We start from the raw sequence: 19,164 nt of genomic DNA, 5'->3' as shown, positions 1-19,164 counted from the left end.
TTTTAAAGCAGACATCACCAGCTGGCAGCAGACAGGTGGCAGGACAGCAAGTTCCTCTCGCGTCAAAACGAGCATTGCAGTTCGCTTTAGATTCTAGTCCAGCAGGTGGCGCTACAGGATAATTCATCGGCAAATTAAGTTGTGGTGTTAGTTCACACCAGTAACTGTTGCACAGATAACTGGACAGAATAGTCTGAATAATAGGTGTACTAACATGATGTATATTATAAAAAAAACTTTATTCCCTTAGAGGATAATAACATACAAAAATAAAGGAAGCTTTATAATCATCATAATAATAATAATAATAATAATAAGGACAGAGCGACATAGTGAGAGTATGAATGAGAACTAAAAATCACCTTCAAGGTCTTGTCGTCTAGATTAGGGATGCACGAGTTCTAAAATTCTGGGTCGGTAACAATTTAACTGATAGCTGGTAAAAAAAAAAAATCAAACAAAGTTATTGCATTGTAAAACATAACTTTCAGTTCATATCTTAGAGCATTTAGTCAGCACAAAATTGCTGGGACTGATAGGACACAAAACATGGCCACTGGTAAGTATGTTACTTGGTCAAAGGCTGATGTCAGTCATCAAGGCTGGGGTTATTCTGAAGACACATCGAGAAACTGTCTGAAGTTGAGTGTTTGGCTCACTGGGATTAGTTGTTCATACAATAACCTCAGTATTTAGTGTTTAAAACAGAGCATCCACCAATGTAACAGCAAAGGAAAACCATAATTGATCCTCTTCACTACACACTGTACATACAATGCAGTATGTATTAAAGTTTAAATGACTATTTCCAGCACAAAGGTGACCACAAACACAGATATCTCACCAGACTCAATTATGTTAGATGCTCTCAAAGTAAACAAAATTCAATATTTATCAGTTCTTCCACATTGTTTCAATGTTGGTCCATTTTTGCCCAATATCCGTTAGTCTGGGATGAAAAGTAAATAAGAATTTGACCTCTTGGATATTGTTTTGCTCAATAGAAAAAAATATCAATAACCAGATTTTAGAAATCCAATCTACTTCTGCCTAGAAGAAACTGTTTAGCCAAAGTTTGACTTTCTGTGCTGGGTAAGTGTGAAAATCAGCATCTGGAAAAGAAAAAAAATGTACTGTATGCGAGCACAAGTAACTGTCGACATGAAAAGTGAATCTTGGCAATAAATAGATATTATCTACAATAGAGTTCATAAAAACAGCTCTCATATGAAGCCATAATAAATAAATAATAATTTATCCAAAATAAATATACTTTACTTTTATACAGTAATACATGAAGATGCATGGCATCCATCTGGCTGAGTTCACCTGAACATAGAGAAGACACAATGTAATGTCCCTGTCTGTGTGCGGGAAGAGAACGAATCTTGTGGAAACACCTGTTCTCACCGAGCATGAATGGTCTGAATGGAAACAAAGCGTCCTTTAACTGTAAATTTTCTTTACATCGCTTGAGCTTCAGCCTTCAGGTCTCGCCCAAATGAAATCAAACACATGAAGAAGGTCTCTGTGTATAATAACCAGGCTTTAGTATCCTGCATTAATTACCGGTTATTCAGTTAAAAAGAATTCACCCTTTAATGAGGGAACAGTATCCAGACTGGGCTTCCCTAATGACCTCCCCCTCAGTCTCTTGATTTTGACCTTGGCCCTTAATGTCCAGCTGCGGCCAGCCCACTTCCTTCTCAGCAGGAAATGTATCAGGGAGGCAAACAAGTGGCCTCTTTTTCTTCTTCTTTTCTGTTTCTGTGTGAGACAGTGCCCCCATATGGCCAAATCCTAAACACGGGGCCTCACACACACACAGACACACACACACTATCCAGCCAGAGGCTCTTCAGCTTTATCCATCCTGGGCACTTATCTGTTTGTACTCATCATTCAGCCCATGCACATGCAGCTGGCGGCAGAGAGCGATTGGATGGTTCTCCACGTGGTCTTGGCATCCATGAACGATACTGGCTCGTAGCGGTCGGGGCGGCAGCAGGGGTGGCTGCTGACCTTGCGGGCGGTGCGTCGAGGCAGCGAGCCATTCTCCAGCAGTGCTTTCAGTGCTAGGTCATAGTTTGTTCTTTCGGCCTGGCAGGAGCCTACACAGAACTTAAAAAGGACGATTTCATCCGAATCAAATCCCAGTCCTAGATCCCGAACCCTCATCTCTTTCTTCTCCACACGGCAGTGCCTGCTGCTCTGCTTCGGGTGTCCGTTTCTCCCCTTACCCTTTCTGTTCCTTGTTTCTGTCTCTTCTTGCTTTTCTTTCTTCTTCTTCTTTTTCTTCGATGATCCCTTGGGCTGAGGTTCTGTGGGATCAGAGGAGCGTGGTGATCGTCCTACCCAGCGACTGCTGGGATGGTCATCCACCTCATCCATTACAAAAGGGTCTGAAAGAGAAGGAAAGAAAGGAAATGGTAGGCTGGGAGTGAACACCAGTTTACAGAATTATGAGCAGTGGGGTATATTTCTTAAGTAATCTACAATCTCACGTCTGCATTTTAATATAAAATGACTTCACGTGTAAGTGTATTGTAAGGCCTGAGACACAAAGCAGGCTCAGACTTCTCTCAACCATCTTTCCATTCTAGTACTGCTCAGTAAAGCTTATGTGCTATGACTTATATAGTAAATGGACTGCACATGTATATATAGAGAGAGCTTTTTAGCGTTATCAGTCACTCAAAAACACTTTCCAAAGAGCTTCAGTACCATAAAGAGGGTGCCAAGTAGAGTAAGGGTCACTGTCTTCTTTCTGTTCCTTATCCTCCACCATTTCAGGCAGCGTCACAGGAAGCTGTCTCTCCTCCTGGTTTCCCAGCAGGCCCACAGTGTGGCCTGAGTCTGATCCCACACCAGCACCACCTTTCATATGAGCTCCTTCCACCAGAGGCAGCAAAGCAATGAGCACCCACAGCAGCACCTAAGAAGACAGAGTATGTCAGCTGGTTCTTATTTGATATATATTCTCTTTCAAACACATAAAAAGATTTCCCTAAAATGTGTTATGTATAGTTAATAAAGTCCTCCGCTCTGGTCAGCTGGTTGTTGTGTTTGCAGGGAAAATGTGCCCTCTGGTGGACAAACTATGCAAGGTGAACCCTCATAACATGGTTGAAGGTTCTTCTTCCAGCTGTTATTTACAGTTTAATTTTCATTTGTCAGTCAATATAAATACCGATACCAATAGATTGATAATAATATCAACTTACAGACAATTCGGCTCTAATTGTCAGTACCCTCAGTACCTCTGAAAGTAAACGTCCCACACATTCTCCATAGGGATTTTGAGCCAGAATGTTGAGACTATCCAAAGCAGACCGAAACAATGACTGTGCTCCTGTAAACCACGAATCTGTTTTATCAACCTTATTTCAACAAAAAACATTTTTAATGGTGATGGCGTGGAAAAGAACTACTCCATCCACAATCATAAAAGTGACATCTCTGCTTGTGGAAGCCGCTGTTACCGTGGAAATGTTTAAACCAGGTGTGGAGAACTCCTGCGGGTTTTAGATCTCACCCTGGGTCAACACACCTGAATCAAACGACTAGTTCATTACCAGGCCTCTGGAGAACTTCAAGAAATGTTGAAGAGGTAATGAAGCCATTTAAATCAGCTGTGTTGGATCAAGGACACATCTAAAACCTGCAGGACACTGGCCATTGAGAGCTGGAGTTTCCCCACCCCTGGTTTAAACCGTGTCAACATCAGGTCACGCAAAACTTCAGAAACAGCGTGAGTGGTGATTTTTTTTTAAAAAGGATCAAAACACTGTATAATTTAGATGTGTAGGCTGTACACCATCTATCTTAACCAAATCCCACAGCTTTTCCATTAACATTGAAAATTCTCCTACCCTTCCCTCCCCTCAGGTTAAGAGTTTGGGTGTCATACTTGATAATACGCTTTCATTCCAGTCTCACATTAATTACATAACCCGGTCTGCTTACTTCCACTTACATAATATTAACCGACTCCGTCCCTTCCTCACTTCCCATGCTGCTACCATCCTTTTCCATAGTCTTATTACGTCCCGTATTGATTACTGTAATTTCCGTCCTATTTGGTCTCCCTAAAAGGTCCCTTCATAAACTCCAACTTCTTCAAAATTCTGCAGCTCGGGTCATAACTAGCTCATATTACTCCAGTTCTTCAGCAGCTTCACTGGTTGCCTGTAGAAGCCAGGATAAATTTTAAAATCTTACTTCTTACATACAAGTGTATCCATAAATCTGCTCCTTCATATTTGTGTGACCTGCTCCATATCACCACTGCTTCCCGCCTTCTCAGATCATCATCTGCTATTCATCTTACTGTTCCACCCTCACACCTTATCACTATGGGGAACAGAGCCTTCAGTCGCTCTGCTCCTCGGCTCTGGAGCTCTCTTCCTCCTGCACTAAGAAATATTGAGCTGGTTGGCATGCATCCATCCATCCATCCATCCATCCATCCATCCATCCATCCATCCATCCATCTATCTATCTATCTATCTATCTATCTATCTATCTATCTATCTATCTATCTATCTATCTATCTATCTATCTATCTATCTATCTATCTATCTATCTATCTATCTATCTATCTATCTATCTATCTATCTATCTATAACAGTTCTTTAATGTAGATTGTATAAGACATATTAAGACATATTAAGGTAAGTAGAGTAGTTCTAAGGTTTCTAAGGCAGCGAGTTTTCAGAGAAGTGTAATTACAAACAAATATCAGTTAACACCAGAGGAATAATTTGCCTAACCACAAAACTCAGCTGACGGGGAGCTTTACAGATATAAAACTGATAAAGATAATAAGATTCTACTCAGAAGAGCTTCTAAAACACACAGGTTTTTAATAAGCCCCTCAAAAGAGCTGCAGCGGCAGCTTTGTCTCAAGCCTGTTTCATCTTCAGTGATATTTAAGTCAAATAACTGTGCTTTATTTCCGCCTTGGATCAAGCTCCGTCCGCCGGCTTATCATTTAGCACCGAAAGCTTCGGTGCTGACAGGGCTTCATGAAAAGCTCATTTCTGAGTCTGGTGGGGATGGATTTCATTAACAATTTATACACACACATAACTCTTCCTCTGGTTTATAGTGGTCTGCACAGTCAAACTGAAAACTTATAAGGTGAGCTTATATGTACAGAGGAGGATTTCATTTAAGTGAGTTTGAAAAAGATGGAGAACAGAAAGGAGGTGAAGAGAAAAACAGGCAGAAGTTGGAGGAGAGGTAAGTATGAGTGTGCTTGCTGCAGACAAACCTTGCCCTTTGCAGAAGTAACGTCTTGTCTATCCGCCCTCCGAATCCTCCATCTGGTCCCACCTGGAAAGAAAGAGAGGGACAGAGGAATTTAAGAACAAGAACAAGGCTTCAACTTTCCTCCTCCTAGAACTCCTTTGAAAAGGATAACATAAACTAAAGGGACAACATGCGGGCGATATGGTGTGTATACATTCACAATTGTCCAGATACTGTAAAAGAAAACAGGCCCATGGGCCCCTGAGCAAGCCGACATGTCACATAAATCACGTCCTCAGTACATGAGGACAATGTTTTGGTTGCTGCTTCAGTAAGAGACTAGTGTATGCTGCCAGTTACTGTGGCTAGTGTTGGCTTGTCTGTTCATACATCCATGCAAACAACCCCAGTCCGGCAACAAAAGCCAGTATCTGCAATTTACTTGTCAAAGGCATTCTTTAGGGTTATTCCTGTGGCAGAGGTACAAGCAGGGGGAACCAGGCATGGCAAGAGCACTTCACGGAGGTCCCAGACAAAAACCACAGAGATGCAGGACAGGTGATAAGAAGTGTCACGGATGCAGATGTTTATATATAGTACGTGCTGTGTGGAGGATTGTGCTGGCTGCGGAGCGCCTGCAACATGAGGTCATCAGGTTAAACTGTGGCCTCCCAAAAGGGGAACTCAAAGAAGATCAGACTATCACAAAGTTGTAGGTGTTTCTTCTTTATATTGCTTTAGTACTTAAGAAAAACATCTTTAAAATGCTCAACAAAGGCAGCCGGACACCAAAACAGTGGCTCACACTGCTTGGAAGCTTTAAAGGTAACCAGTTCACAGGTTAAGTGAATAATTTGATTAGCTGGTGTTTGGACTGGGAACATGCATGTATGAACTATAATATATATATATATATATATATATATATATATATATATATATATATATATATATATATATATATATATATATACACACACCTCAGCTGCCACTCTGAAAGTCCAGTGGAGCATCTTGGAATCAATTTCTTTGTCCAAATATTAGACCAGAACCCAAATATATCGTGAGCGTTGATTGAGATTGAGTGTTCATCCTTGATCTCAGAAACAGCCATCAACAACACTGTGTAATCACAAGGTCCATTAGTAGCCATTCTGGAGCGTTTGATCATATTACAGGATCTTCGTCAGCAGGTGCCCATTTATCAAGGAATTGTTTATGTTCAAATTTCAGGAACATTTTGTCCACATTAGATAAATGATGATGAATGGAAAAACAAGGAACTATATTAACCTCCTAAGACCCGAACTCTTCCACGACATGAATTTTTAATTTCTCTTTGATATTTGGGCTTATTGGGACCTGATGAATGTAAAAACAAAGAATTACCAGATTTTTTTTAACCTTATTTTTGTTTTTAAGAAAAATAAGCGCCACATATGAGGATATTTGTTTAAAATTTTGATAGAACAGTAGCAGTATAATGTCCTCGTGAGTGGATATCAGGCCCATGTAGAGACAAATTGAGTATTTTAGTCTAAATAACCCAAAATGTGATGTCCACAGGTCCTAGGAGGTTAATTAGCATAAAAAAATGCAGGTATGATTGATTTTTGATTACATTTCAATTAATATTGAGGTTGGATCGAGATTTCTGTATATTCCAAGGCTAGTGTTAAAAACATGAGGTAATTGGGGTTAGAAATGTGATGTAATCTGGGTTAAAAACATGAGGTAATCAATGTTAAAAAATATGATGTAATCAAGGTTAAAACATGAGGTAATTAAGGTTAAAAGCATGAGATAATCAGGTGATGCTTAGTCTACAAGATGCCAAATCAGGGATTTTTATTTAAAAGCCTAAAGACCAAACTTTCACTTTTCACTTTCATTTAGTCTTTGCCTTCTTTGTCTCTTTTGTATTTCTGCTTAAATTCATTTTTTCGCTTTGTGACTATTTGTAAATGAAATTTCCCCGCTTGCCTGCTAATAAATGAATTACTTCAGCGATGTATGCTTGACTTGTTTAAATGTGACACGAACATGTTTTTTTCTGAAACAGCACTCTGCCCACAATTACCTCCAACATCTTTGAAACCACATCTATCATCTCTGAGAGGCTTTGTGTAACTTTGGCACTGAACTACATACAGCAACACTGCACGCCCACTGTAGCGTATTCCAGCGTGTACCGTTCACGTCTCTATAGATCTCGCCGATATGCAGCGCACCATGTTTATTTAACAGTCACAAAGAAGTTCTGTCTGTGCAGTGAGATGGAAGACTGACAAAAGGTTATGGATCACAGGTCCTGATAAGACCTGTTGGTGCATTTATGCAATCCTGCTTGTTCCAGCTGTGGTGATCCAGTCCAGGCAAAGTGAGGTTACACACACTGAGGGTTGGGCGAGGGAACAAGAGGACATTGAGAGACAAACTGATCGTAACTCAGCCAGAAAAACAGACGCCGCCGCTGCGACATAAAGCCAAAGCGTTCCAACTCCTGGGCTCTGTATCTCCGACTGTCTCTGAGCTGATTTAGAAACTAACAGCAGTGTGAAGTGGGACACGGGGCTGCAGATCCTCACCGAGTCTCTGGAGAGGTGCCATTCTCAACCCCTAATGCCACAGCTGGGAGTGTTTAGCCCTTTTTAGATCAATGAGCTGGGAGTCTACATGGGCCTGTCTGCTGGTTCATTTCACGCCGGCTCTGTGGAGCTGTTTACAGCCCGACGCCTCCAGGCTTTTCAGAGATGGGTGGAGGAGTTGAGGGGTGGAGAGAGGGGGAAATAAAAAAGAGCACACCACTGAAGGTCCTGAAGAGCTGCAGACTGACACAAGCTTGCTGATATATACAGTATATGTGTGTGTGTGTTTAGACAGCTAAGCTGTTTCTTCCTTGTTTGGCTGATTAAAGGCTTTGGTTTGTCCATCAGCCTGCATGTCTGCAGCAAAGAGTTCTTGTCACCTTCCATTTACGTTGTTGCTCCTCGGCGGTGCGGTTGTTGTTCACAGTTAGTTAAGTGGGCAACCTCTCCAAAAGCGAGAGCAACCCATGAAGACAGAGCCAGTTAATACTCGCGGAGCTTACAGGACTGGAGTGCATAGCTACTCCAAATGGTGTTTAAGTGCTTGCACAGGGTGGATGCGGACTGTGTTCTGGGAATATTTATTTAAGATATAAGAAAAGACACCAGCTTCTAGAAAAGAGGACCCAAGTGTAAAACTAACATCAGTTAACTGGACAGAATGCATGCTGAACTGAAGCGGGGAATAATTTGGGATAATTTGGGCCTTCATCTTACGAGCATCAAAACATACAAACCACAAAAGTGATGCAACACAGAAACATGCTTTTCTATTATATAAGAGTGCAATATGGGATTCATTTAGGGGAACACAGCATCTAAATTTTGTTTTTAAAAAAAGCAACTGTATAAGCTTAGTCAGTAAAATGTCTCTCTTTAGATTTCACTTTTCTGTCTGAAAGATAAAAGTTAATATAATATATATTATAAGATAATAAAACCCAAAGAATCATTTAGGCCCTCCTTCATCCTCATTTAAACATATTGTGCAGAATCTGCTGTTCTACTTGCTGAGTCATAATCGGCCTCATTAGTGACATACCTCACACATCTGTCACACATTTGTCTCAAACACTCTTTTTTCCCTGAACTTTTCTGCAGCTATACTGTACATTTGTAAGGCCGTATAAATATTACATTGATTTCCCGTCTATTACTCACCAAGATGTTTTTCTGATCAGTGATCTGTGGGTTCACTGTATACTATTACAGACCTGAGCGTTACTCACAGAGCCTCCATAAACCTCTCACTATTGTGAAGAAAGAAAAAAGCTCCAAGCTCTCTGGTGTTTAGTCTCCCCACAAAACCCAAACGCCGATAATAACTTCCTATTAGAGTCGCTCTCTCTTCTGCTGTGTGAACGCCGGTAAAATGTTCTGACCTCCAGCTTTAACCTGTCACTACCACGGTGCCTGATTGCAGGAGCGAGGAGAAAAACAAGAGTACAGTAAATCACCGCTGGCTCAATAAAAGACACCTGTAAGAGGAGAAAGAGGCTGAACACCAGGAGAGCCGCCTGATCACTACCAGACACCAAGAAATCTGGGGAGGTCCCCTCGAAAAGGTAGCATAATATCAGCTTGTGCCCCAAAGCTCCACAGATATATGCATCTAACCAGCGTGAACTTTACTTTAATCTTGCTTGTAACATGCTGTTGACAGGATTTTCAGGGTTTTTTTTTTCATTAATCTGCACAAAACAAAACACTCCAGGGCGTTAAACAGTAAAAACTTGTGTCTTCTGGGACAAATTTGTAATTTGGGGCTACGGCTTAAACTCAGACATTAACGTGCCATTCTCCTGACTCTCACCCTCTACCCTTTGTTTCTCATTTTCACCCTTCTTATTAAAAGTTCACGCACATTAAATGTATTTTGCTCTTGATAAGTGTCCTTTCTTCCCCTTTACGACTAAACCAATTTCACTCTTCAGCGGTTAACGACAGCATGTTTAAACTATGTGAGGGGGCCATGAAGTCAAAAGGAGAAAAGGCTAGGAGGAGGAGGAAGAGGAGGAGGAGCGATAAGGAGAATAAGATAATAATGAACAAACGAGTAAGGAGAATTAAAAATAGACAATGGGTTACTTTCCAGGGGAAAGAAAAATGAGAAAAAGATAATTGAACCACTGAATGGGAGAGGTCTGAAAGCAAAGATAAGCGCGAACACAAGGAAGGCAAGGGAATGACAAAATGAGAGTGCAGAAAGGGAGCGCAGACTGAAGCCCGGTCAGCCTGTAATCCCATAATCCCTGGCAGGCAGGCAGGATGTAATTGCTCGTTAGTGCCAGTTTCCACTCCTTGGCCTGTCACTGCTGGAAAACCACAGAACGGCGCTAAAATGAGAAACAGATAGCAGGTCCCATGCCTCGGTTCAGATAGGTCCCCCCGAAACACACACATGTGTGCACGTACAGTCTCTCCGCCTGTTGGTCTTTTCTTGTAATCCTTTCCCTGCCACAGAAACACGAACTATTTTTGTTAAATTTTCACAGTTCCCACACACGCACACATACTTGAGGCCACACAGAGGAGGCCGGGATAATCAGAGGTGTGGACACCGCAGTGCCTGGAAGAGGATGGTGAGGAGTGAATCCGTATGACCTCACCACATGTCTTCATCTTTATAACTGAGCGACAACATCTGAGCCCGTAGGTGTCTGACAGTCTTTCACACAGGTAACAGCTTTCAGATATGGGCGGCACAGTGGTTTAGCACCGCCACTTCACAGCTAGAAGATCCTGGGTTTGAATCTGCAGGTTGGAGTTTGTATGTTCTCCCTGTGCCTGCTTCCTCCAGCATCTTTTGGGTTAATTTATGATTCTAAATTGGCTGCATGTGTGACTGCGAGTGTGAATGTTTGTCTCTCCGTGGTAGCCCTTCAGCAGACGGGCAACCTGTACCAGGGTGTACTCTGCATTACATAGGTTCCAGCTCTCTGCAACCCTGAGCTGGACAAACAGAAGAAAATGGACGGTTTAGAGTCTATTGTTATTTAATGAAATGATTTGATATACTTAAAAAGAGTAGCCTTTGGTGTATGTATGATTTCTGCAGCCCCAGCGACCAATCGGCTGCTATAGACAGTTTCTAATTTCAGTCCACCAGTAATTTTCTTTGATAGTTGATAGGCCTGCTTCCTACATTCATCACGTGGACAGAAGTCTTATCACATTATGTGTAAACAGGCAGCTGTTTGCTTACATATTTGCCACATGAACTTAAGAGATACTGCTAGAATGAGCTTTAATCTGGATCGAAAAGTAAAGAACGGAAAAGAAAATGCTTTACTCGAGCAGTTAAACACCACAACCTGGACCTCATTAGACATACCTATTGGAGTTAAACTTATTGGCTGCCTAATAGTAAACCTGAGTGATAAGTGATTTACTTCACTGACCCTGCAGCTTTCTCTGAGGCGAGGAAACTCCAGAGGAAAAAAAAGTGTTTAATGGTTTCTTGGTGGGATAAGTGGGATGAAGCACTTTTCATGGGGAGCAATGTGTTTGAAGTGGAACAGTTCTAGATTAACGCCCTCACACATTTAGGGTCAGGTTGCCAGAAAGAGTTATGGCAGACTGTCAAAGTGCTGGGATCATTGGGTCACAACAAGCACGGTAAAATGCATTTTTCTGCGGGTCATAAAAGTGTCATCCATGACCAGCGCGCTCACCTTGAGCGGCAGCCCTGATGGCTTTATTGCAACTGAGTTAGAGAGAGAGAGAGAGAACGCTGTCGTCGTTTGAATGGCCAAAGCCACCTGACTCCACGAATGGAAACATGTTCTCAATGAAGCAGAAAGCTGAGGCTGTAACAGAGCCAACGGAGAGGAAATTATCAGACGTATTGTATGACTAAGCAAGTAAAAATGTAAAGTGACCACATTGCAGCGGTGTGAAATTTCAGAAATGCAAATCAGACTCTTCCATTTGTTTTTACATGTCTTGCATGCCTTATATGGACCTTACTAATTACACCTTCTTTGAGAAATTCGTCATACAATGGGCGTTTGATGTTTCTGTTGATTGTATGTTTGCATAAATCTGTCAGTTACATTTCATTATGAGGGAAAAAAGCACATTGATTTTTTAAACTGGTTTAAAGCCTCCAAGAGCCAGAAGTATAGTAATACCTACTGAGGTGTTAGGAAAAAAAACAACAACAAAAAAAAAACCCCAATAATTTTATTATGTATCATCAGTGTTTGCAGATATCTGTATGTGCTGCAAAAAGGCTCTGAGATATGAGGTTTTGATCCATTATCATCTGCTGCTGCACATGTCCCAGTCTATGAATTATGGCGAATGTTGTCACATCCTACACTACTCAATATTTTTGTAGTGAAAAGGGATCAGACGTCAGCATGTGATGTGTAAAGGGTTCATTCGCAGTGACAAACCTTCAGAAAATGATCTGAAGGCTCGATAGTTCAGCTAAGCAACAGAGAGGTTATTTTAGCTTTTTTAAGCTAACTGCACTCAATAAAGCTTTTCATTTGCAAGTGGCGGGAACATGTCCAGCATTCACTCTTACTTTAGTTCAGTTTTGTTCTCATCATCTGAAGGAAATGTCTGCTACTTTAGAAGAAACTGTTTCAATGAATTCACCCTCTAGTTGCTAACTTTGCAGGACACAAACACAACTGAATCAATGCTAATGTTTCTCCAAATCTGTTGAGTATCGGGGCAACTGCTTTGTCGTTCACACAACTGGTTTCCCAGTCAGCCCAAAATAATCAATAATAGAGTAATTCAAAATCTATGTGATTTTTTCTGATAGCTTGTGTTTGACACTGCTTGTATCTGTTGCTAAATTTTAGATGTTAAAGTGGCGAATACCTTGCTAAAATTAGCAGGAGAGCTAGAAAAACACAAGCTTTCAGTAGGTTTCCGGTATAATGAGCATATAAACCTTCTAGATTTTTCCACATCAGCTGGAATTTAGTACCACCGCCTCTAGACAAGATTAAGTGTGCAGGGTCACTGGAAAGTTTAGCTATAGTGTAGTTATCGCTAATTATCCACACAGAATCCCACAATGCATCAGACCTGTAAGCGTCTCGTGACCCGATCAGGTAAATTAGACGGGACACCACCTTTCTCTGCGCACCGCCTGCTTTCCCATGAGTTAAAGACAGCAACAGCTGATGCGACACATCTGTGTCCTCACCGTCTCGCTTCCCTTCACTTTGCTTCTCACTAAAGCTGCTTCCCAGTGTCCCTGACCCTAATAACCCAAATTCCTGCCTGATTAAGTTGGTTTTAAAAGGAAGCCACACAGAGAGCCGTTGGTTGAGCCTCACCTTAAATGGGAACACATTTTAGCTATGCTGGAGTGATGATCGGAGGATAGGATTTCACTTTCCGGTGTTTGTGAGGACGGCAGCGCTTAAAAGGCCGCAGAAAGGACAGCGGGGGAGAACACAGAGGGATGGACAGGAATAGATAGAAAACACACATGCACACGCACACATGCATTTGTCATAAACTCCCCCCCCCCCGCCAAAACACTGTAAAGCTTATATTTCCAGGAAAAACTGGCAGTGCAAATCACACACAAATGCACACACCCACACTGAAATTTCTTCTCCCATAATCCCCCCCCCCCCCCCCTCCTGCACCCTTGCAACCTTTTCTTGTTCCAATCTCATGTTGTTATTTCTTCAAATTAAGCCCACACTGTGCCTGAGAATAGCTCTCAGAGAAGTGGTTATAAGTGACACACACTCCCTCTCTTTCTCTCTCTCTCTCTCTCTCTCTCTCACACATACACACGCATGTGCGCGCGCACACACACACGCACACACACACACGCAGGTCATTATTAGTGTGACTTGGGTCTGGTTGAACCAGCGCTCTCCAAAGTGTTTCCGTGTCACCCTCTCCCACCCCAGACAGGCTGGCTCTAATGACCTGGCCTGATAGTTCAAAGCGGCCCTCAGACGCTATGATTAATGAATCTGACCTGCTAATTTCAGAAGAATACAGCTTATTGTATCAAAAAGCGCTCTCAGAGACACAAACATGGCGCTGGGCTAGTTAACATTCTTCAGTATTCAGAGAAAAAGTTGTTTTAAGAGGAAGATTTTACGATAAGCACAAAGGTTAAGCTTTATGTTTCATCAGCGGCTCCAAACATATTAACTTTTGCTTTGTTCTAAATAATTTAAAGTGTTTGAACTTAAAAAAAAAGCCAAAGTGCTCGACAACAAGAAAACAATCCAAGATCACAGAAAGGAGTAATTCCCCCTGTGTAGTTACACGAGATTGTCCAGCGCTACAAAAGCAGGGACACAGAAAACAGAAGTAGCATGGGAAGCATTTGTCTGAAGGAATACATCTAACAAATTGAAATTCCTTTATGTCAGATCATGCCTCCTTCAATTTGCCCTGAAGGAATCACTGTGGTTCGCTGCGTACTCTAAGCACTTCCAGATTGAAGTTGCCCTGTGGCACCTCACGTTGCATAATCAATCTCTCTCCCTGCGCTCTCTCCATTAGTGCTGGGACAAAACAGCCAGAGTAACGTTACACACACCGAAGCAGAGGCGCAGACGAAGACAAGCCTCCCTGCGCAGAGCACGCATCCATCTTTTACTGACGGGTGTCCATTAATCTGGAAAGATTGTGGTCTGGTGTATTGCTTGAATGTTGCACTGCATCAGTATTGCTGTGAAATGAATCATATGCTTTAATCTGAAGTCAGTCAGATTAATGTGCTCAGTGAACAATGAGTAGGTTTCACTGTTTGTGATGGAAATCAGCTTTTCTATTCTTAAAAGCACAAGGCTTTATCTGCTTTTTAATCTCTCGTGTTGTCAATATGACTAATCCAGGAAATATACAGCCACACATTATCAGACGATTAGGCATAAAAGGTATTTGGTCACACTTTAATTACTTTGCGATCACGTTTCTTTTTAAATTCCCACGACAGACGTACAACGTGAGTTCTTATTTGGAGACACTTTTTAACCTTCGACTTGAAGGCATACAAAAAATTCGGATCATCTGATAGGTCAGTGGCTTGGTGAGTAAACTTTACTGATTAATTATTAATATTATCATTCTGTTAATTTTCACCAATTCGATCATTAATTTGATAACAAACAGTGTTACGTCATCCTCATGATGCCATTCTGAAGGTTAAACAAGAGTTCAGTTTTCTATCAGTCGTTCTAATCTGAGCAGCTCGATTTAAAGCACACATGCTGTAATGAAAGATTTATTTTCAAACAAAATGAACCTATGAGAAGCAGGATGTTCAGAATAACCTCTGTGCTCTGATGGATGCTGTTCTAATGATCAATATTTAGTAAATATTATTTATTTGTACTGAATTGTCGAGTTCTCATCTGCTTTAAAGTTAACAGGTTTTGCCTGGTGAGACAGATGTGTGATGTTAAAATTGTCAATATGATCAGTTTATAAGATTTATGGTTACTTTGTTTAAAGTCCCCCCGTAAAACAACTCTGCTCCAAACTTTGTGGGACTTTTTGTTTTTGTTTTAAACCTCCAGAAGTGACTGAATGTTCCCCCTACCTTCTGCTGTTTTCCTCACTTCATTCCACTTGATTGTCAGCAGAAGCAGAGGTTATGTTTTTTTTGGCAAATCTGAGAGATGCAATCTTGCTTTAAAGGAAAAAAAAAGATATGAGTGTTTTTATCCTCAATATGTCCCAGAATATTAAATTAAACACACCGCGTAATAACTGAGGTATCAGGCCCTGCGGATGAAGGCTTAGTGAGTAATAAAACCAGAGGGGAAGACAAATAGTGTCACAGCGGATCCAAGTCTATCAACGAGGATGCTCCTCTGCGACCCCGGCTGGCGTCAGATTAAGAAAGAGTTAACACCGTAACACCAACAAACGGCACGCTAACTCTTGCAAAGCCACATGCCAGTTAAAACAAGCCAGACCACACATCAGCAGGCTGCTGGAAAAGAGAGCATGCCGGCCGGCTGTACCTGACCCTCAGCGGGGCCACTGACCCCCATGACCTTTGACTGGAGGAAGTGAAAGCTGTGGCAGCGTGACGGGCGAGTGTGAGATGCCTGAAGCCGAGGCCATACCCTCAGGTTCCTCCTGAGAACAAACTGGAGATTTTGAAACAATCCAGAGTAAAGTAAAAACAAGGCCGCTTCAATGGCATGACAAGTTTTCACAGCCTTTACAGAAATTCAGCGGGCGACGCCTGCTGGGGACGTGCGACAAGTCTCAGGTGATGCCAAAGCGCCTGGACACACAGAGATTCATTGAGAATAATCGAGAAAACACTGCTGACTCTCTCAGTGGCTCTGAACATCAGAGGCCTGCCTCCCTCCAAATGGGCCTCATGTGTGAGTGTGTGTGAGAGAGACATTGTATGTATATGACTGTGTGAGTCACAGGGTCATTGAGTCAGAGTGTAAGCATGAAAGTTCATGTACAAATGTGTGAGTCAGTTAGCCATAATCACGTTTTTGAGCAGACAAATCTTGACATTTCAGGAGGGAAATCACCGGATGCTGAAAGTCTGAATGCAAGGAACGAGAAGAATACAGATTAAAGTTGAAATAGATCCCGAAACAGTAACAGAGCGGTAAAGCCAGAGTGATCAACACAAAATACCCTGAATGTCACAACACCTGAAGCTTAAAGACTTCATCTGGCCATGATCCCCTCAAAGCCTCTGGAAAGGAGGAGAACACACGCAGCTGTAAGTCTCTCTCTCTCTGTTTCTCTCTCTGTATGTGTGTAATCGGCACTTTGATATTTAGATTTGCAGCCCACCACAGAAGGGATCACACTGGAGGACTTCTGACTGCCACTGTCCTCTCTTTGAGAATACACACACACCTATAAAACCACAGTACCTTTGATTTATATTTTTCCGCAGTTCCGAGGCCCCCCTTCCCCTTCTGGCACCTTGTAAACACTTCTGACTATAACTCATATAACTTAACTTTATAAACACCACAGGAACAAACACATCCACTACCCTCCTACGAGACTGCGTTTCATTAATGCCCTCCCAATAAACAGTGAATGAAGCCCAGCTCTGAATCCAGGTCACAGTGATCCTAAGAGTCAGAGGAGTCCAAAGCAGCTGGCAGGTGCGTGCGGGGAGGTTTGAGAGCGGCTGAAGTGAAAGCAAATCAAACATCAAACGATCATTTCAGTGTTGTCACAGCAAACACGAAGACAAGAGGCCCCGGTCTGCTTTTACAGCAAGCATAAAGATATTAGCACCATCACTCTAAACCGCTGTGACAAAGTCTTAAATCACTTCTCGAGCAACTTTGCACGGACCCTGAATGGCGCCTTACCAGCTGTCCTGCGCGCGTCCTGCTCCGCACCGCAGAGGACAGGGAAGCCGCTTCTTCTTCTTCTCCTTCTTCCGCGCTGGGTGCAGCAGCTCATGTTTTTGGCAATCCATACGCTACGATGCGTCATGTTTTGTAACGTGCTGTCACGGCTTGCAAATGTTCAGAGCAGACCGTCTGCTCCGGTGCTGAAGCAGACATAAAGAATCCATCTAAAAACGTCTCAGCTTCAAGGCAAGAAGCGCCTCCTCCTCCTTTATGTGGGGCCAAAAATGCTTTTTTTTCTATGGCCGGAGTCCTTCTTGTAGAGCCTCAGCACCCTGAACAAGAACAGAGACAGTGGATGGTAAATACACAGTAATAACCAGTGAGTTAAGTTAGTTCATTGTGTTTTATATGGCTCTCAAGTCTGACTGAACTATGAATTAAATATAACCAAAGGATGGGGCAGTTTCCCATCTTTTTGTTACCATTATTTTGTTACTCTGTATTATTTGTGATGAAAAAAAATCAACATTTTTTAAACTTCAAGATATTTGTTTCTACAAGCCCTCTCAAAAATATCTGAAGCTGTCTAAAGGAAACGATATTCTGGTCTGAAATACGAGACCGAATGACTTGTCAAGAAAGACATTTTGCAGGCGGTTACATCTACCCAGGACGAAGAAAATAAAACTCTACAGCTAACTGGTGTTGGCAGGTTACTGCCTATATAAAATCTAATTAGCGGGGAGTTTGTTTGCGGTGACACAAACAATTCAACACGGAGAAAGAGAAAGCGAGGAGAGTCGGTCAAACAGTCAGAAGTGCAAGAAATGTTTGCCCTCAATCTGCTTCTTGTACTACGTCTCCGCTGACACGTCAAACCAGCGTTTAATGAAAAGAAGCCAGTTTTTCCAGGCATGACTCTCCGCTTCTTACCTCTAGTAACCTGTTCGGTCTTGTCTCCAAACAGCTCTTATGGTTAATGACTAAATAAGTTTTCAAAGCACGATTTGCGTCTCTTTTACGACAAAACGTCCGGGAATAGACTGTGCGGTCACGGTTTGGTTAAAAAAAATCACATGGAAAGCCCTTTTGTCTTCTTTTTGTGGATCTGTTGGCTTGATTGATTTGATTTGATTTGAAATTTGAAGTTAAAACGGAGAAAACCTCTCCTCTGTCGGTCAAAATAAAAAGAAAAAAGTCCATGCGTCACGCATTTACGCAGCGTCTCCAAAAAGCGCATATCTTGTTTTTTCTCTTGGTAAAAGCTATTCTACTCTGGACTCAGGTATCCATTTATCAGAGCTGTGTCCTCTCCACAAATGTACTACGCGGCTACTTTACAATGTCTACAATAGGCTGCTGGACTGGAGGCTATGCGTAAAAACAGCGCGCCGCTCCCCCTGTCAGAGACTTTGTGAAACTGGAGCGCAGTGGCGGCTGCACAAAGTGCTCTGAGTTTTGTTCCTCATCTGCATGGCTCAGATGTCTTTTTGTTCCTGCGCTGGGAGCAGGGAGGGAGGGAGGGAGAGTGGGGGAGACTGTCATATGGGATGGACACGGAGCGTTTCTAGAAAACTGTTCCAGTGGAAGATTCTTGGCCTTCATTGTTTACACACCGGGACTGATAAATGTCGAGAATTTCAGTATATCCCACGTGAATGCGCACACTGAGACATGCATAGGTGAGTTGTGATCCATTTGGGACCCCAAATGACGGTCGGCCCGAAAGACTTTGGCCCTGCACTATTTCTGCATCCCTTGTTGGGTCCTTTCCCTGACCCTTTGTGCCTCTGTAGTCTTCTGTCATCTTTCCATGCACACATGCACCCACGGGACGTCATTATGTACACACACTCACTCATGCCCTCAGATGTTAAATGTCCTACCCTGGCCTGGGCTTGTTATTTGAAGGATGGGCATGTGACAGTCCCCAGACCCCTGATCACTGCAATCCAAATCAAGCACCTTTCCCACTCCTTCTCCATCCTATAGGGTTTATCCCATTCTTCTCTGTTACCCCACTCCAC

General features: G+C 42.3%; 1 protein-coding gene across 1 annotated transcript; it reads right to left on the bottom strand.

The window, feature by feature from the left end:
* Nucleotides 1-252: 252 nt before the first annotated feature.
* Nucleotides 253-18,573, bottom strand: LOC146648359 (uncharacterized). Its single transcript, XM_085390226.1, has 5 exons — nt 18,071-18,573; nt 17,153-17,469; nt 5,276-5,337; nt 2,725-2,935; nt 253-2,402 (listed from the first exon to the last, which is right to left on the bottom strand). Exons 2-5 carry the CDS (start codon nt 17,277-17,279, stop codon nt 1,903-1,905), a joined length of 900 nt encoding a protein of 299 aa, XP_085246352.1. The 5' UTR covers nt 17,280-17,469; nt 18,071-18,573; the 3' UTR covers nt 253-1,902.
* Between the last annotated feature and the right edge of the window lie 591 nt (nt 18,574-19,164).

This window comes from Rhamphochromis longiceps, linkage group LG18 (genome assembly GCF_057381845.1).
Source record: "Rhamphochromis longiceps isolate RC_006_pf linkage group LG18, R_longiceps_female_GT1.1, whole genome shotgun sequence".
NCBI lineage: Eukaryota > Metazoa > Chordata > Actinopteri > Cichliformes > Cichlidae > Rhamphochromis > Rhamphochromis longiceps.
This window is presented reverse-complemented; position numbering and strand designations above follow the sequence as displayed.